At 37.3% G+C, this 20,578-nt stretch overlaps 1 protein-coding gene and 2 long non-coding RNA genes across 3 annotated transcripts in view; all 3 read left to right on the top strand.

The window, feature by feature from the left end:
* LOC105918643 overlaps positions 1 to 20,578 on the top strand; it is a 67,877-nt gene that overhangs the window by 16,101 nt on the left and 31,198 nt on the right. Inside the window, exons 3-8 of the mRNA XM_036142095.1 lie at positions 13,726 to 13,890; positions 14,868 to 15,197; positions 15,451 to 15,603; positions 16,132 to 16,233; positions 17,462 to 17,499; positions 17,608 to 17,757. Of these exons, the coding sequence (XP_035997988.1) occupies positions 13,726 to 13,890; positions 14,868 to 15,197; positions 15,451 to 15,603; positions 16,132 to 16,233; positions 17,462 to 17,499; positions 17,608 to 17,757 (938 nt within the window). The remainder of the gene's footprint in view (positions 1 to 13,725; positions 13,891 to 14,867; positions 15,198 to 15,450; positions 15,604 to 16,131; positions 16,234 to 17,461; positions 17,500 to 17,607; positions 17,758 to 20,578) is intronic.
* On the top strand, positions 894 to 8,106 carry LOC118564366. The gene is made up of 5 exons (XR_004931803.1): positions 894 to 1,036; positions 1,535 to 1,596; positions 5,751 to 5,822; positions 7,436 to 7,537; positions 8,082 to 8,106. It is a non-coding gene; the product is annotated as an uncharacterized LOC118564366 (long non-coding RNA).
* Positions 10,203 to 13,719, top strand: LOC110367992. The gene is made up of 3 exons (XR_004931804.1): positions 10,203 to 10,380; positions 11,926 to 12,051; positions 13,162 to 13,719. It is a non-coding gene; the product is annotated as an uncharacterized LOC110367992 (long non-coding RNA).

Raw genomic sequence — 20,578 nt, 5'->3', positions numbered from 1 at the left:
TCATCAGGGGGTTTAAAAGGGAGATCTACTCTACTTTCTCTGCATTCAGAACTTTTACTGGAACTGCTGCAAAACAGCTCACAGCACCAGCGTTGGTGCTCTCTTCCTCTGGGTGTAACCAAGACTGAGAGCCTAATAGGTCTGTTCACAATGTGATCAAATAGTTATTATCCAAATTATAAGGTAGATTTAGCTACAGGGAAAATACAAGCGTTTGGAAAGTGGAGGTGCAGAGAGATTGAATGGCGTATTGAAAACAGCTAAGAAGCCTTCCTTTACAAAAATCCTCAGAAATCTGTAGTTTATGCAGAGCACATTATATATGTCGGCACATAAAGTACCTGGTAAAGTAATACTTTACAGTAGAGCAGAGCAATAAAGCAATTTGACTAATAGATTGATAATAATGGTGCTCTTACAAATTAAATTAGACAATAAATGACTTATCAGGAGGTACAAGGGGCCACTGATATTTAGGCTTTTTAACAAGATATTTATAGTCATTATAGTCACAGATTGATAACATTAGTGTGAAACGATTTGCTTTTTTGTCTGGCTTCATTTAACCATGTTTGCCCTTTCAAACTATAAATTACATTTTTTACATCAGTTTATTGTTACATTAAAAATTTTCATTATCAATGTTGTCCTGCAATTTTTAGGGCAATCCTACATTTAGTTATTCGTTTTTTAATATAAATACTATGAGCTATGATCAAGGTTTGATTGCTTATTTTAAAGTGCTATTCAAGTTTGTGTTAAAACAGATACTTTTAAACAATTGAATTTTGTAGACATCTGTGTAAAGAAAAAGACTGGACTTTTAGAGGAAGCTAAATTTCATCTGACGAGGCATAAGTATAATTCAAAGGCTCCTAAAAATAGAAGGAGAGTGACCTCTGTTATTCAGAGGAGGAACTTCATCCTTCAGAGAAGTTCCTGGTTTATCAGTGAAGGAGGAAGAGAAGCAGAGTTAGAAGCGATCAGCAGCTCAGGATGAAGGTCTGTCACACTTTGATCTGCTTGTTCATCCTCAGTGAGTACATTCTTTTATTTCTAGCAGTTTCTCTGCTCTCAATCTATCTTCTTAAATACTTTTAGATGATTGGATGGATTTCTGCCTTGTTGAAAGTTTTCTAAATGTATATAAGGTGAACAGAAATGACAACTATCTGAGCTAATTATCAGACAATCTATAGAAACAGCTCCTTCATCTGTTTAGGGAACAGTTCATTTTACAGCATCAGAAGAAGAACATCAGAGCAGCAACTTAAAACTTCATTAAATATACAATGTCGGGCAAAAATGTTTTTTTCCCCCCTGAAGCTTTACTCTGTAAATGTTCTCAGAGGAAATTTTGTCAGCTATCAAAGAAACCAGATAGTTGTTGATCAAAACAATTGTTTAGATAAATAAACTGAAATAATTTGAGACACTGAGTTGAATTTAAACTTATTTAATGTATATTTAAGTTAATGTATACATTCAACTATATTATACATTGACAGTAACGACTGACCTTTTATCAACTCAGCAGCTCTGCAGGATGGAGAAGCTGCGAGAACGTACACAGGAAACGAAGGAGGAAGCATCAGAGTTGAGTGTGAATTTGCTTTCTCTGGAAACAGGAAGTTTCTCTGTAAGGAGACTTGTGAAGGAAAAAATATTCTTATTGATACAACTGAGACTAGAGCTAAGACTGACAGATTCAGCATTAGACATTTTATTTCATCTAAAGTTCTGTATGTGAGCATCACCGAGCTGAAAAGGTCGGATTCAGGAAGGTACCGGTGTCGTTTAGATACATGGGCTGTATCTCTGTATGATGATTTTGATCTCATTGTGACAGGTGAGTTTTCTGCTAATAGTCCTGAAGATGTCCCTTAATTCAATTACATTTATATATATATATATATATATATATATATATATATATATATATATATATATATATATATATATATATATATATATATATATATATATATATATATATAGCATCCATTCACAACAAGTGTCATCTCTAGCCAATTTAAAAAGTCAGTGCCATCTAATCATACAGATAGATTAGTCAAAATGTTTTCTATCGAGACTGTCTTGCATCATTCACTCCTCCTGAGAGAACACAAAACGACAGTGGATTGTGTCACTGATTCAGCAATACACAAATTCTCAGTTATTGGGTCATCGCCACAGCAAACAGATTTAAAACAGAGCAAACCAAACTTTCGCTCAGTTCTTTCTTAAAATGTTTTTACAGCTACCCACCTTTTACACCTACCGCACTGCATGGTGGGATATCTGGGAACAAGCATCTGTTTGTTTACACCACCTTCTTCCACAGCGGTGTCTGATTTATATTTTTATATATATAAAAAAAACATGGTGCAAATATGCTGTGTTACAGTCACACGATCGCTTCAGTGAATATAATGTTGGGCGTTGTGGAAAATAAAGATAACTGATTCCCCAGTTATTGGATAAAAGGAAATGGTGATTCCATCCAGCTTATAGTGCTGTTTTACAGTTTTTATGAGGCCGCCGGCATTAGCCCAGCCAGCTGAGGGTAGGAAACAAGGAGAACTTCTATTTACTCCACGCATAGGAGATTTAAGGCTTTACATCATAAACTCTCCTCACTCCTTGGAGGCCATCTATAATATTTCATTCTAACTGAAGTAATTAAAAAAAGTTTATGCATTTTTCTCATTTTTTTTCTTAGCCCTGGCCTAGCCAGCTGAGGGTAGCAGACAAAGTTCCTTTGTGAAAATTCTCTGTTACATAAATAACTAACCGATGAGCCCCGAAATACTTCCAGCAGGTCCAAAAGAGAAATCCAAATATCCTCCCAGTGGGACGTACCTGGAAAGCCACCAAACAAAAGTGACCAGGGGGCATCCTGATTATTTGCCAAACCACCTCAACTGGCCAATTTTGATTTAGAGAAACAGCTGCTCTAATTTGAACTCCCCCTGGAAAACTGAGCTCATCACCCAGTCTCTAAGGCTAAGCTCAGCCACCTTTTGAATGAAGCTCATTTCAGTTGCTTGTATCCAGGATCTTATTAGGCCAAGTTCCACCAGCTCGTATTAGTAATGAACCATATGGCTGCGCCCACTTGCAAGTATTTCAGGAGCGTTTTTTTTTTCAGGACCAGCTAGGATTCTTCTGGCCCTACTAACGCACTGCTTTTCAGTAATTGCCTGAGGAGAAACTAGAAGGTTTTCTCATAGGAAGTTCAGAAGACTTGAAGAGCGACGACATTAATATTAAGGACCACTATATATGGAGTGGGTCAAGCTGCAATATTCAAGATCTCTCGGACTGTGGTTTATCTATTCATATGCAAGGAAGGAAGGTTCCTCCTTCTGATATACACGTCCAATGAAGTAATCCCAGATGTACTTGTGGAGCTTGGCGGAACTACATCCATCTGGCAATAGTCAGGTTACTGTCCCAAGGTGGTCTGGTACCAAGTACCCCAAGGGACCAACTAGTGCTTGAACATGGTGTTCTTTGTTTACATTCCCTGCCTTGCAAAAAGATTCATCAACAAAACACAAAGGCCATTCCTCCTTATCTCACCCTTGCAGGTAATGCTCTCATGGGTATTTAAGTCCTACAGAAGTACCAATCACAACCTTTCTTAACAGCTCCAGCTGCTAATCCACCAGTGAGTTGGCATTCATGTCCCTAAAGTGAGTTTACACTGCCAGGGATTATCATGCAAAGGCCCCTGCCCTCACTTGCATTGCACCCATTCCTCTTTGCAGGTGGTGGGGCTTCATAGGGGGGTATCCAGTAGCTACTTAGGCTGAGCTCTGCTTAGCTTCAGATATTAACCAACCTGGTACCTCCCTTTAAGAGAAATTTAAAGTTTCTGATGAAACTTTGAATCTCTTTTAGTCTGACCCCTCCTCGAGCCAATTTATCAAGGTAGACCCTATCAGGAGCTAAAGTGCCAGGAAACATAGCACTTGAAGGTAATTGGAGTACACAAACCCTGCACACCATAATAAGGTAAAAACTCAAAGGAGAGTAATAACAAGAAACTGAAGCTTCTCTGTCTCAGGTGAGCCTGCAGGCCAGATTGTAAAATTATCACATCCATCATTGAAATGGCTTAAGTGGACGTGGCTAAATAGAAGTCATTACTTCACCACACCAACCTGTGAAACAGTCATCTACGTGAAAGCATCCGATGATGTATGAGGGAGCTAGAGATTTTTAAATATTCTGGGGGGCACCATTGGTCCAATATCCAATCTGATCCCAGTGACCTTTGTAGATTGACAAAGATAATTCATATCCAGTTTGAAGCAAATCGGACCAGGCAACAGTTACTGTTCGGAGTACGATACATCGACTTGCTCTGTGAGATCACACTCAGCTTGAAACTTGAAGCAGAGTGAAAAATGAGGGCATTCACCAGTGTAATTTGTAACTTTCTGTTCTTAGTGGGTGGGGCTAAGGAGATGTCATCCAATCTACAGATGAATGCAGTCTGTGCTTATGTGAGATGACTTACAGAAAGTGTCATGCTGCTGGGAACTACAGTTCCGTATTTCATGGTGATAAGTAAGCTTTTGAGGCGTGGCCACACCTACATTCTCTGATGCATCAAAAAGCTTTTGATAACTTTTGATCCCCAATGCCTTAAGACTACACTTAGTGATTTTGAAGTCTCTAAGTTGAAAAAAGCCGGAGTCATGTCCTCTCAGATAAGACATGAGTAAAAGAGGCAAAATTGTGGGTTTGACCCAAAATGGCCGACTTTCTGTTACATTTGCCAAGATAATTTTTTTGTAGGTTCTGAGAGGTTACTTATGTGTACCAAATTTCATATCCCTCGGTCAAAGCACGACTTGGGGCTGATTCTGCAACATTTTTACTTTTGTCTGTTATGGCAAGAAGTCAGACTTTAACACTTGGCCACACCCACATGCTTTAATGCATCAAAAAGCTTTTAATAAGTTTTGATCGGCAATGCCTTAACAATATGCCGGGTGATTTTGAAATCTCTAAATCCAAAATTCCAGGAGGGGTTCGCTCAGGTACCACATGAATAAAAGAGACAAAATGGCAGCTTTGATCCAAAATCTCTGACTCATGTTGGGCTTGGACCATTGCTCCAAAAGATTTTTTTTTTTTATAGTTAATGAGAAGTGTACAAAATATCATAATCTTCAGTCAAAGCATGGTTTGGGGCTGTTTCTTATATTTAAGGATAATCTAAGCCACTCTATCTAGTATAAACTTTGTCAAAAAGGAAAGTTTTATCCCTGGTCCTAAATGTAGACTGGGCGTCTGCTTCACGGACTAAAAATGAGATTTGGTTCCATAGGAGAGGAACCTGATAACTAGAAGAACTGCCTCCCAATGAAGCCAATGAAGGGAAGCTAAAATAGGACAAATATGATCTCTCTTTTTAATTTTCATCAGAACTTTTGCTGCAGGGTTCATGACTTTGAAAGAAGATTCTTTGCTACTGAAAAATTTCTATCATCCAAATAACCTCATACAGGAAACTAGGTTAAACATTTAGCTCAAATTTTCAAGAAATTTACATCAAAGCATCAACATGTGCAAACTGTGACTCAAGTAGACACACATACCAGTAACATGAACATAAGAAAGATATAGTAATTTATGTCAGTGAACACAATTATGTTTAGTTCTCACGTCTTCAGACAAATCAGAATAGAAATTGACCGTTGGACCTTGAATAAGATCAACTTTTCTCCCTGCAGCCTCCACAGCAACACCACAGAATCCGAGTTCCTCACCTTCTCCATCCTCCTTGGAAAGCAGCAAATACTCAGGTGCATTATTCGTTCATGTTTGTAGCTTTTCATGTGATGATTTGAGACTGTTAATTTCCAACTTAGTTCTTCATTGAGGAACTAAACGTTGAGTTGAAGATAAAAAAAAAACGTTTGAAATAAAGTGCTATGGGTTCAATATTTCTCCAACTAACACAACTGCAGAAACAAATATAACTTAAAATATTTCTGATTCATTTTGAAAGTTATCTTTGGGGATTTTATAACTCAATGAACACTTATTTGGATAATGAAACTGCGATGTCATGTGATGTCCTCATATTCTTGTGTGGTTTTGAGTGTTTTTGCCATTTTTGCAACACAAACATGCAGATCAAAAGCACCTTAAGCAACACAATGCCAATGTCCCACCTTAAACCACAATACTGTAACGTGTTTGGCTGGCTTAATGCGGGATCGCTTCTCGAACGGTTTAGGCTGGAATTGGACAAGAGGAGATCTTGTGTGTTTGTGAATGTACAAATACTGTCAGAATTCAGCTTGCAGACAACATTAGAGTTGGAGGACACCAAGTCCTAAATCTTCTTCACAGAGCTCTAAGAGACATGTAGCTTGTCATGAACAGAATTACTGTAACATGTTTAAACCAGAAACAAAAACCTACTGAAACATCTAATCAGTTCTCAAAATTCACGGCAGCTGTGTCCTCTGAATTAAAAAGAAGCCAAACCTTCTGAGTTTTTACTGAACATGTTTATGTATAAATTACAGGTTAGAATGTATAGAATATGCAGAGAGGAAAGAGGGACACGTTGTTGCCTGGCAGCAAGAAGGACCTATGGTCCATCCAAATACACGGAATAGCTCCTGTTCCCTAACCTTTCATAAGATCAACAGTTAGAACATGATGGTGGGTAGGAAAGGGGCTTTGAACTGTTGTGCCAATTTTGGACAGCCTTTAACTCTGACGTCATCACGTGATGGAAACGCACATAAATGATGCGAGTCAAATCTGGGCCTACAGCCTTCCCAAAATGAACTACAAACTGTGCACTCTCTTCTGTCTGGACATTTTTGTTGATTTCCATGAGGTGGACTTTGCTTATACATCATGTCACACATAGGATTGTAGGATGCCTTAAGACTCCTTAGTGCCGGTAAGGAACATTGCCGGGTTCCTAGGCTAAACTGGCCGCAGGAGGAAGCATTCATGCTCCTTTTCCTGCCTCTTTCCTTACTGACTGCACTATTCGGACAGCACTTATCATGGCAACTACTGACGCACTTCCGCTTTGGCTAAAGAGTCCTTACGTAATGAGGGTGTTCGGATGGAGCCCTGTATTCAAATCTAGTCCAAAGGCCCTGCATGGAGTTTGCCTTTCTCTCTTTTTATGGTTGGTAGCTCAATAAATGCATCTTATACAGACTCTTGCAAAAGAACTGGATTATTACTTTCGCATCAGTAGTACAACAAATGGTGTGTTAGGACTGTTTGTGAAAAAAATTAGGACTAATATTTATGTATCAACTCGCCGTCGAAGGAGAAAGCATAAGATATATTACAATATTAATTATCACTTAACCAGTTAAGTGATAATTTTGATCACTTAATCAAAATAATTCAAGCTGTTCTCTTGTTAACATCCCTGCAGGTCTGCTGCTTTATGTGGTTCTGTCTCTGGTCGCCAAGATCATTTTATTATCAACACCTTTGGTGATTTTCTGCTGGAAGAGGAGACTCACTAAGAGCAAAGGTGAGGATACACAAAATACCTGTACAGGCCTTCCTTAAGTAAACTACATTTACAGCAATTCTTAGCAATTGTTGTGAAACAATTTACCTCTCCCGTGGTCCCACCAACGTGGGCTCTCTCCTCGAGGGTCCACAGGCAAAGAGGAAGATAAGTCTGGTGTAGCTTGGCTTCATAGCAACGGCATTCGGCTTAGGTGGGCAGTTCCTTGGTGCCTCTAAAAGTCTCAGATTTCTTTGCTTACAACTCAGAAACAACAACAGCAGATTTTTCCTCAGGGCTTGATTGCATAACAGAACATGAAACAAAGTGAGATCAAAGACAACACAGAGTCTGCAACTCATATTTAGAAAACAGGAATATATTTATGAAAATTAAAGGATGTTATTGGTTTGTGGAGCAAAATGATCAAACCAGCAGTTAATAAACAGTGGTTGTTTCTGGACATAAGCCTGATGCTGAACAAGTTTTCTTGGACTTTGCTTCAAGTTCCTGGAAGGTCTTTGGAAATTAGTAGTTTCAGCTCTCTGATCTAAATGTTTTTCAGATCCTGCTGTGGGGACAGAGTATGCTGATGTCTTTTAGGTGAGTCTGAATCTTCATAAAACACCTGAGTTTAATTAATGTTTATAGGAACAGTCTCAGTGATAAAACTCATCCTCCTCTTCATCCTGTAGACCAACCCGTAGAGGGAGGAAATCAGAGGAGGACTGGGAGATCAAATGATCTGCTGAGGAAATATCTTCAAACAATCAGAGCTCAAAGTACAGATAAAAACATTTGTTTACATTTTTTCACGACAAAAAACATTTAAAACTGTAGCAGGTGTTCAACTTTCAGCTGATTAACAGTAACATGTTTCTGAAACAAACAATAACTCTACTTTATTGTTCATCAAGAATTGTTTAAGGCCCTTGTTATTTAGGCTCTCGTGTATTTATGGGTTTTAAAATGTTTACATTAGTTTATTTTGTCAGTTTTAAATGTTTTATCTTCAGAACATTCATTTTATGAAGATAAATAACCTTCATCAAGAATTGTTTCATCAAGAATTGTTTAAGGCCCTTGTTATTTAGGCTCTCGTGTATTTATGGGTTTTAAAATGTTTACATTGGTTTATTTTGTCAGTTTTAAATGTTTTATCTTCAGAACATTCCTTTTATGATGATAAATAACCTTTTTTGTCTCATTAGTGCTTGTAGAATCCCTTCTCTGGGGTTCAAATCCTCATAAATGAATAAATTAGTAAAACAAAATGGTAAATTTAGTCATGTCTCAGACACAAGTCACATGTGTGTATTGGGTACAAGGATGCAGCATTTAAACTGGTGTTCAGCAGAAGGATGGAGTGATGTTATGTTGCCATAGTGACTTTTTCTTAGTTTGTTCTCAACTGTGATGCAGGATTGCGATTTGCACATTTTCACATTTTCTCTACTATCAAACACAACCTAAACTGTTACACTGTATTCATGCTGTTGAGTTTTTATTTCAACATCTTCAGAAACACAGTAGGTCATAGACACGTGAAACTTTATTTGTACATTTTTAAATGATCCTAGAATATATTCGAAACAAAGTTGCAAAAACTATTGGAATATTGTTTAAAATAAAAGATTTAATAAATATCAAAGGCCTGCATATTATATATTCCTCTTTGGTTATGCCTTATTTGTCTTATTGTTCAGAAGTATGGGGAAATGCAAATAAAACAATTATTGATAGGTTAGTTAAGTTGTAAAAAAAGCTATAAGGCTTATTAATAAGGTGGAATACCGTGAACCAACTAATAAACTCTTTATTCAAAGCAACACATTAAAATTCAAAGGCATTGTTTATATAAAAATACTGGAAATAATGTATAAAGCAGTGAACAAAAGTCTTCCTTCCGGTATTCAGAAATGATTTAAGTTAAGAGAGAATAAATATAATTTGCGAGGTTTGTTTATATTTGAATGTGCAAAAGAGAAGAGCCAGATAAAGTCTAGATGTGTTTCAGTTATTGGTGTGAAACTGTGGAATGAACTGAATGATGATTTAAAGTTATGTCCTTTCTTGGTGAATTTTAAAAGGGCTTTAAAATGTAAAATGATAAAATCCTATGTTATGTAGATTTGAATATTTATATATGTATTGTAAAGAACCTGGTAGGTTGTAAAGGTTGTAAGTATAAAACAGGGTAGGCAATAATAAGCTTTGCTTCAGCCTATTCCTTTTTTTTGGTAAATTGTGGGTTTGTTTGTTTATCGTTGTTTTTTTTTTTACTGTTTCCTGTGTTTAATGTTGGATACTTTACTAAAAAAATAAAGTGAAAGTGAAAAAAGTATCTGATTATTTTTAACAACTGTACAGTATCCCCCCCCCATGTATTAAATTTGAAATTAATGCTAATATCCCTAATTTCTTAATATTTGTTTACATCCTATCTTTATGTAAATTTCAACATTTTTATTCTGCTTGTCACTTTGCCGCTGAAACACCTACATCAATATATTTCTACATGTACATTTTTTATTAGCAGTGATGTCCTGCATTTTTAAGGCAATCCTATGTTTAGTTAATACTTTCTTAATAAAAATACTATGAACTAAAATCAAAGTTGTATTGCTTATTTTAAAGAGTTATTAATATTTGTGTTCAAACAGGTACTTTCTTAGTGTAACAGGAGGCACCATTAGGTGTTGTACTCTCCACAGCCTGAGCCTCTATAAAAGGGAAGCTGGAAGCTGGTAGCCAAGTGTTCATATCATGTGTCTGGGACCAGGTGTGTGGTGGATCCACGCTATTTGCTGACTGTGGGCCGTGGTGGTAGCGTTACCTGGGCGTGTGGTTGTTCAATGCCGCAGGTAGGCTTTTATATTTGCTGTTTTATGTGACGCAGGTAAGAAGTGTTTTAATGTGTTTTAGACTGACTTGATTAAAGTGTTTTAATAAGTATTTAGTAATTTTGTATTTTTGTTTTGACAGGGTTGTCACTGCTTCCTGCTGTCCTTTTAGGGTGTTCTTTGTGGGTTTTTTGTATGCTGTCATTTTTAGCCTTTTGTCCTGTTAGGTTGTTTGTAGCTTGGGTTTTGTTGTTAGTTCGCTCAGTCGGATATGGGATTCCTCTTCGGACTTGGGAAGGCAGGCTAACAACTTGCCAGTTATTGTGTTTTGTCCTTGCAAAGTTGGTTTTCTTTTTTTTTGTTAGTTCGCCCAGTTTGGATTGTTTGTCTCTTCTTAGGACTTGTGAGGGCGGACTAACAATCTTCTGTTCATTTTGTTTGTTTGTCTTTTGTTTGTCCTTGGGTCACTAGCTGCATACTTACATTCCTGCTAATCTTAAATAGTTGCAACCCAATTTATTTTGGTGTGATCTTGGGTGTGAATTGTATGTGGTTATCTTGCAGTGAATCAAGTGCATATTAAGTTTGCAGTAAATTTTGTAGTGGTTTATGCGGGTTTGTCCACCTGAAGTGGTGTCTTAATTCGGGTTGAATATTCTTGGATTAGCAATAAATGGATGAAGTTAATGGGTGTCCTGTTATTTGTGTAACAATAAAGATTGTAGTAATTAACTGTGTTGCAGTTGTTTATTGCCCTTTGGCCAGAGCAAGAAGTAACATCTTTAGGCAACATCTAACCTGTAACGTTAGAAAAACTGGACTTTTGATTAGTTTCCAGGTCAATGGAAACAAACTGTGAAGTTCTTCTCTTGCAGAGCAGATTTGCAAGACTCATTATCTTCAAAATAACTAAATAACCAGAGAAATAAAGACCAAGAACAAACTGTAGGTATGAAATGGTTCACTCAGAATTAAAACAATGTAACCAGGTCAGGGTGAAAACTTTATAGCTGTGGATGAACTACAAGAACAAACTGGTGATGGTTTGAATTGAGATAAAATACCGTGTGTGTATATGTATATGTATTCATGTGAATAAATATTGACTCACTATGTAAAATGACTACTTCCTGATATCGTGTCTGACTAAACTGACGTCACGGCATCCTGCAGCGCCTTCACTTGGCTAAGACAGTGGGTCACGCGAATTAATGAGGAATTTAGCGTCGTCTGCTATCTTAGTGAATTATTTTATGCTATAAACTATTTTGTACATACTATTAAATGAGAAACTATAAGTATGTGGTTTTCTATTTGAACTTTAAGAGCGTTAAGAGCTGAACTTTAAGAACTTAGAGCTGTGGATGAACTACAAGAACCTCTGGTGGTTGTTTGAATTGAGATAAAATACCCTGTATATAAATTAAACAACCTTTAATTCTATTAGTTATTGTGATCCTATTTCACTGCAGATGGAAATTTACGTTTACTTCATGAGATTTGATGGGGAGATTGATCCGATATAAATAAAATTTAAAGTCCTAAAAAGAAGCTTTGACTCAACAGTTTAAACCGAAGGAGAGTGACCTCTGGTGGTCAGAGGAGGAACTCCATCCTTCTGAGGAGTTCCTGGTTTATCAGTGAAGGAGGAAGAGAAGCAGAGTTAGAAACCATCAGCAGCTCAGGATGAAGGTCTGTCACACTTTGATCTGCTTCTTCTTCCTCAGTGAGTACATTCTTTTATTTCTAGCAGTTTCTCTTTTCTCGGTTCTTCATCCTTTCAGTTCCTTTACAGTTTATCAATGAGTTTTTCTACCTTCAGAATCAGAATCAGAATCAAGTTTAATCGCCAAGTAGGATTGCACTTTCAAGGAATTTGACTTGGTGTTGATGGTGCAGACAAAAAATAAAAATACAATGAAATTAAAAGGATATATATACAGAAGCTATAAACACTCTTACAAACAAAGTTTGACACCGACTTTGTTTCAGTAGCTTTATCTGTTTCAGATAAAGCTGTTTCATTTGTTACAGTGGTAAAATATGTTGATGGTCAGTTTAAGTTTAAATACCTTTATTCTAATTTTAATTAAACTAGTCTAAGCTTATCAAATCATTCACGTTTTACAAATTAGACAAGAAAAGTAACAACCTTAATTTCAGTCTCCCTTTTCACTGAGAATAAAAGTTATCATACATCCTTTGGCCTCTTTCTCAAAAATCATTTTCTGTGTTTTAAACTTCAAAGTTGACTTGTTTTTGTCTTTCATCATAAAAACAGAAACATTGCCACTAAAAAGGGGTTAAAATGCCATATTTAGATTAACAAGATGTACATTTACCTCTTATAGAGTTCAGAGTCTATTGATTTTGAGAACGTTTAGTTTTTCTAAGACTCTTAGATTAGTCAAAGAAACAGAGGAAATGGCTGAAAGTAGCTGAAGAGGAGCATCAACAGAAACCACTAGGAGCTAAAACACCCAAAACTTCGTGACAGTGATAAAATCTGCAGAACAGAGCTGTGGTCAACAGAGATAAAAATAACATGAAAAACTAAATCATGTTAACTTTTCAGCTTTACCTCCAAGCTTTGATCTGCTCCTCAGTTGGACATTTAACCAGGTGGAACAAAGAAATCAGAAGGTTGTGGAACTAAATAGATGTTTAAAGGATTTATTGGAATCAGCTGGAAATATTGGAATCAATTCGCATTTATTCTCACACCTTCATTTGAATTGATAATTATATTTTCTCTTCACGCTGCTGAATCTCACATTAACTACTGACTGTTTATCTTCTCAGCAGCTCTGCAGGATGGAGACACTGAAGAACCTCGTAGAGGAGAAGAAGGAACCAACATCACAGTTGCATGTTCATTTAGTTGGTCTGGAAACAGGAGGTTCTTCTGTAGGGAAACCTGTGAAGGAGAAAATATCCTCATTGAAACAACAGAAGACAGTTTTCAGAGAGGAAGATACAGCATTCTGTATGAAAAGAAAGGTCGTTTATCAGCTGATATAATGTATGTGAGCATCACTGGGCTGAAAAAGTCAGACTCAGGACGGTACCGGTGTCAGTCTGATGAAACGTGGGCTGGAACTGTATATGATGATTTTGATCTTATTGTGACTGAAGGTGAGTTTTCTCCTGAAAATCCTGTTATGCTCACTGACAGCTTGTTCTGATCCAAATAACCTCAGACAGGAAACTGGGTTTAACTAGTTCTGATGGTTTTAACTGATCTAAATCATCCAAAATGTTCAAACTGTGACTCACCCAGAAAAAAATTATCATTGGTGTCATGAATATGAAGAATTATGGTCAGCTTTAAACTCTGTGGCTCTGATTCTGTTTAATTGTTCACAGCTTCAACCTCCTCAGAACCAGACTGGACTCCAGCAACTTATCCATCAACATTTCTGTCATCAGCTTCTCTAACAACAACAACTTTAACACAAAGGCTGAGTTCCTCCTCTTCTTCCTCCTCATCTACAACCAGCCAACAGACCAGAACATCAACTGGACCCAAAGGTAAAGTTTCTCTTCATGTGTTTTGGATGTTGGTTTATTATAGTGAATGTGTTCATGAATTTCTTCATCTTGCTTTAAATCCAACAATGATGATAAAACTGTTAAAAGGCCACAACATTATATTTATTCAAGATAACAACATGTTGCTACGATCGTTCTGGATTATGTTAACTGGGTTTAATATGAAGGGTTCTGTAATGCAGAAGCAGAACATTAAAAATGTAACGAGTTAATCCAAGTTTATGTAAATAATACACAAGGTATCTATTGGTGTGTTTTAGTCTAACAGAGAGAACAGAATTCTTTTAGCAGAGGGAGGAGAAAGAAAATGGTTTTAATTGGTAGCAAAATAAAATGCTGCTTTGTTTATTTCCTTCTGAGATAGATTCTTGTTGCCTTAATAGTTTATAACTACATATCCATGTTCCATGTCTCACCAAAAATATAATTTTAGAGCTTTGTTTTAAAACTAATCAGTAATTTTTTTTGTCATTTCATTTAAAGAGGACATAAGCTCCCTGAGGTGCTATCTATGGATCTGAACTTTCATGGACCTCCATAGGCTTTCAGTATTTTGAAGTCGCTTCATGTCATGCGTTTAACACCATGTTTGAATGCAAAGATGAAAAATTAAGACAAAATAAAAATAAAACTGCTTAAAATGTCTCACCATTGATTTTTTTGACGCTCTTAAACATCCCAGATAAAAATAACATTAAAAAAAATTAAATCTTTTTGACTTTTCAGCTTTTCTTCCAAGCTTTGATCTGCTCCTCAGTTGGAGATTTAACCAGGAGGAACAAAGAAATCAGAAGGTTGTGCAGCTAAATAGATGTTTAGAGGATTTATTAGAATCAGCTGGAAATGTTGGAATCTATCTACATTTATTCTCACACCTTCATTTGAATTTATAATTATATTTTGTCTTCACGCTGCTGAATCTCACATTAACTACTGACTGTTTATCTTCTCAGCAGCTCTGCAGGATGGAGACACTGGAGAACCTTATAGAAGAGAAGAAGGAACCAACATCACAGTTGCATGTTCATTCGGCTATTCTGGAAGCAGGAGGTTCTTCTGTAGAGAAACCTGTGAAGGAGAAAATATCCTCATTGAAACAACAGAAAACAGTTTTCAGAGAGGAAGATACAGCATTCTGTATGAAAAGAAAGGGTTTTTATCATATGATATAATGAATGTGAGCATCACAGGGCTGAAAAAGTCAGACTCAGGACGGTACCGGTGTCAGTGTGATGAAACGTGGTTTGGAACTCTATATGATGATTTTGATCTTATTGTCACTGAAGGTGAGTTTTCTCTTAAAAATCTTCCTTCATGTCTCTGAAAGAAAACTCTGCTCACTGACAGCTTGTTCTGATTCAAATAACCTCAGACAGGAAACTGGGTTTAAATATTTCTGATGGTTTTAACTGATCTAAATCACTCAAAATGTTCAAACTGTGACTCACGCAGACAAATATCATCACTGGTGTCATAAAGATAAAACAATTATGGTCAGCTTTAAACTCTGTGGTTCTGATTCTGTTTAATTGTTCACAGCTTCAACCTTCTGGAATCCATCAACTTCTCCATCAACATTTCTGTCATCAGCTTCTCTAACAACAACAACTTTAACACAAAGGCTGAGTTCCTCCTCTTCTTCCTCCTCATCTACAACCAGCCAACAGACCAAAACATCAACTGGACCCAAAGGTAAAGTTTCTCTTCATGTGTTTCAGATGTTGCTTTATTATAGTGAATGTGTTCATGAGTTCCTTCATGTTGCTTTAAATCCAACATTGTTGACAAAACTGTTAAAAGGCCACAGTATTTAATTTTTCAAGATAACAACATGTTGCTACGATAGTTCTGGATTATTTTAACTGGGTTTAATATGAATGGTTCTGTAACACAGAAGCAGAATATTAAAAATGTAACGAGGTAATCCAAGTTTATGTAAATAATACACAAGGTATCTATTTAGTAATTTTTTTTGTCATTTCATTTAAAGAGGACATAAGCTGCCTGCAATCTATGGATCTGAACTTTCATGGACTTCCGCGGGCTTTCAGTATTTTAAACATTCCAGATGCTGTAGCTTAGAAATCAGCCTCTCTGACTTAACGAGGTCACGTTATTGCTGATGAAGTGTTTCTTTCATATTTACAGGTTTATATATGTATATACATATAATGTGAACCAGTTTCTCTGAGTAAAACTCAGCTGTTAACATCCCTGCAGATCTGCTGCTGTATGTGGTTCTGATTATCGCTGTCCTGATCTTCATGTCGGCAGCAGCTCTGCTGATTTTCTTCAGGAGGAAGCGCTTCGGTCGACAGAAAAGTGAGTTACAAGATAAACTCTGCTTTGTTTGCATCACTTGCAGAAAATTATCCATATCACCCTGAAACTAACATCACTTTGCTCGCCTTTTCAACCAAAATTTCAGCTTTTTATTTTAAAATCAAAATAAAGTCAACAAGTATAAACAGGACGCTTGAGAATATCTTCAATGTTGAAGAAAAAGGAAAATATATTAAATAAAAGAAGATCATTCTTCTGTTATTTGTAGATCATTCTGGTCAAACAAAAACAAAAAGAGATATAGCAAAATATAAGTGAATCAACATGCAAATATGGTTAGGCAGAAATATTGAATCCATGTTGAAGCCTGACATTTAAATTATACATAAAGTGGTCGGTGATTTACATGTTAAGTCAACGTTAGGTTTTCAACCATCATCTAATTCTGGGGCGACGGTGGCACAACAGTTATGGCTGTTGTCCTTCAATCCTCCGCTCAGATGTCTCAGTCGTTGTGTTCTTGGGTAAGACACTTCTCCCGCATTGCCTGCTGGAGGTGGTCAGAGAGTCCGGTGGTGCCGATGTATGGCAGCCTCACCTCTGTCAGTTTGGCCCATGGCAACTGTGGCTGCTAGCATAGCTCACCATCATCAGGGTATGAATGACTGACTGTAGTGTGAAGAGCTTTGGGGTCATCGAACTTGATAAAGCGCTATACGACTACAAGCCATTTATCATTTACATATTAAATCAATGTTAGGAATCAATCATTCTGGTCACACAAAACTTCAGGGGTAAAATAAAAGAGATATCCCTGATAGCTAAATATGAGTGAACTTCCGATAACAGAATTTATGACCGCCACTTATTCAGCAATACGAAGTAACATGGCAGAGGCAGAAGCGGAAGAACTTAGGACACAGGTCACAGCAGCTCTCCCCAGTACAAAAAGGCCAACCTCCAACATCACACAACAGGAAACTATGGACGTTACATCCCTCAGCAAAGACTGGAACATCACAATTTTGCCAGCAGACAAAGGCAGAAGAACAGTGGTACTTAACACAACTGATTTCCATAAAATAACATGGAAATCAGGGCCTGGTATGTGGACAGTAACACATACCAGGCCCTAAAAATGGATCCAACCAATAACTAAAAAAGCTGGTGCCTATAATACTGGACAAGAAAATATAATTTTGTTTTCTGTCAAATTATTAAAAATGTTGCTTCAAATCAGAAAATCATTCTTCTTGTGATTTTCCAGCTCCTCCAATGGAAATAGACCAGGCTGACACCCCAAAGGTGAGTCTGAGTCAGTTTAAAACATCTGCATCAGGTGTCTGCAAAGCAGGAACCACTCGGTTTGTAAAAAACTGCTGCCTGATTCAACATTAACTCCTCCATCTGCAGGAAAGCGTCATCTACGAGGAGATCAGAGAGGAGGACAGAGACAACAAACCATCTCCTGGGGAAATATCTACAGTTTACGCCACTTGCTGCAACCCAGACGGAGCTGAAAGTACAACTATATACAGCCTCGCTGACTGTCCTCAGAATACAGTAAGTGGGACTCTGACAGGACAGCAATAATAATGTTAATGTTAATAATCTGCATACTGATGGGGCAGAGTTTGGACTATTTATTCAGTTGTTTCTATTCAGCCTTAGCTTATAATATGGGGACAAACTTCACACATATAGTTCACTATCACACACAGTGGGGAAACTTTGAGCCCTAAATGTTTTGTTTTCTGCTCTGTTTCTGCAGTGTCATGAAATATTCTTTAGAACATTTTCCCCCAATGCACAGAACATTTTAACAATGTACATTTATAAGTAATATGGGAATATGACAAACTTGATTTACAGCTAGAAATAATTTATGAGGCTAAACTCTTATACTGGCTCCTAATCTTTAGTGAATAATTAGGTAATTGTTTCTTTTTTAATTCACCTTGGAAAGTAATTATAAAATATAATTTTACAAACTCAAAGTTTTTCCCTTGTTTTCTTCCAGGGTGAAGAGGACGGAGAAGAGTACTCTAAAGTGCATCTGTTAAATGATATCACCTTATCCAACACTGCCCCCTCTGGTCATGCAGATAATGTCACCTAGTCAGAGCCTCAGATAGTTACGAGCTCTGGAAACCACAGCAATCATTCACCTCCTTTATTTCACCATCACTTTGCAGCAGTAGCTTTACTGTGTCTCTGCTGTTCGTGGACATCAGATAAACTCATTCAATCAACTTTAAGCTAGCAGTCATAAAAACATAACCTGACTCTCTCCAGATGGATGTAGATCTGCTGAGCTCCATACGGCTCCACACATCCATCTGGAATTGCTTCCATTGGGAGGGATTTCAATATCACACAACATGGACGAGTCAATCATGATCGGCGAGCGGGATTTTTGTAGATGTGCCATATCAAAGAAGCAATTATTTGGGTTCAGACAACAATGGTAGCTCGCATCGAGGAAGCAAGCATTGACCACACATCCCTGAGTCCCTATTTTGGATGACCTGTTCCCAGCAAAAGCTGTATTTACCCAGTCCTGCCGCTGTCTCGACGTAGTAAAAGAGTTGAGCCTTACCCGGCCCGTCGACATTGCAGATCGGGCTAAATAAACCAACCAACCCCCCAACAAAGACTCTACGCACCCACCTGCTTACATTAAATAAATCCGGTCAACCTGTAAGATTCATTATTATTTGTAAAATAGGCTAATAATGGCTACAAATCTTAGAACTTTCACCATGTGTGATTTACACATAAATCATTGGACCAACTCTTCAAAAACAATCTGAACTTGACCACCATTTCAATTCCACCTGAAGTTGTTAAGGACTCTTAAAAGAGTGGATTCAGATTTGTGGTTTTTACAGAACCCAGATTTAAATTTCATTTAATTAGGGGTCTTCAACTCCAGTCCTTGGTGCCCTATAAGTTCCATATGTGTTTTTGCTTTAACACAACTGAGTATAATAAACAGTTCATTAATAGGATTCTGTAGAACTTTGCTCCACACTCAGGAGGTAATACATACGACCATTTGGTTCAGGTGTTTTGGACCAGGGACTCATATAAAAGTTCCAGGACAGTGAACCTCAAAAATGGGGATTGAAGACCCTTGGGCTAAAGGCTATGGTGGCCAAGAAGTGTGAACACACAGCAACAATTTATCATTAGTATGACATGGTCTACATAAATGGTGGCTGGATACTGCATGCCCCACAACTTTAAAATGTTCGCTCCTGTTTTTTTTATCACAGTAACCAAAATTTGTCCCCTCAGCAGTTTCTGCAGGTCTGCCTAATCTGCCTTAAATATGTTTCGGTAAATGCAATAATTTTCTGCAAGACGAATTTTAGCATTTATTTCCAGAGGAGATTATGGTGTTTGCAGTAAACTCACATCCTAATTCTGATCGTTTTCTGTGACCTCCCACAGCCAGCTCACTTCCTCTCTGTTTTAATATGACTCATTGATAAGTCAAGTGCTTAGTGCAGATTGATTTAGAGAAAAGCTTTTCTGTTATTTACACATTTAAAGCTCTGCTTCAAGTGTTTTCATCTTCAGAATCAAATGTTTCAGATGCTTTCTGGTTCGTTCTGTCCCACACATGGCTAGCTCAGGGCCAGAGAGCCTCCTCATACAGACGGGGTGCTGCAGCAATCAACATAGCCTCTCATTATTCTTTCATTGTAAATGTGACGGCATATGGTAGAAAACATGAGTATAACTCGAGTCAATCACACTTTCCCATTGATCCACTTTGTTATTGTTTCGAGCAAAAACCAAAACTGAAATACAAGTTTGATTAATTGCATGACTGTAATCATCATCACCACCATGCTTTGTGATAGATTTGGTATTGCCAGGTATTTCTGATGAAGAGACAAACCAATTGACAGAACAAGAAGCAGTAATTTTAATGAAAATAAATTTGACATCAAATACTTTCATTCTTAACAGAGTTAGAGCAGCATATTTTGTTATTATTAAAAGAGGAGAATAGAAATAATCCTAGGTTTCTCTTTAGCCAAATTACCTACAATCACATATGTAATCATTCCTGTCTGTGACTCTGCTGCAGCAGTCCAATGACGTTACTCCCTGAGATTCACTGACAATACGTTTTGAGTGATTACACCTGTGACTGTTCTGATTACTGAAAGCTGTTGCACCTGGGAGGGGCACGATATATACCTGTCTCTCCCAATGTGTAAGCACCAGATTCTGGAAGCCATTAGTGTGAGTAGACCATCCAGCTTTCCTTGTTCTGATCTCCTGCTATCGACCTGTCTCATTCCTGTTTCTCTTCCCTGCCTCTCCCCATGACGTATACTTCTGTTGGCTTCTGCAAGGTCTGTGTGTT

This window comes from Fundulus heteroclitus, chromosome 1, assembly GCF_011125445.2.
Source record: "Fundulus heteroclitus isolate FHET01 chromosome 1, MU-UCD_Fhet_4.1, whole genome shotgun sequence".
NCBI classification, from domain to species: domain Eukaryota; kingdom Metazoa; phylum Chordata; class Actinopteri; order Cyprinodontiformes; family Fundulidae; genus Fundulus; species Fundulus heteroclitus.
The sequence above is the reverse complement of the archived record's forward strand: the minus strand, read 5'-3'. Positions and strand labels throughout refer to the sequence as shown.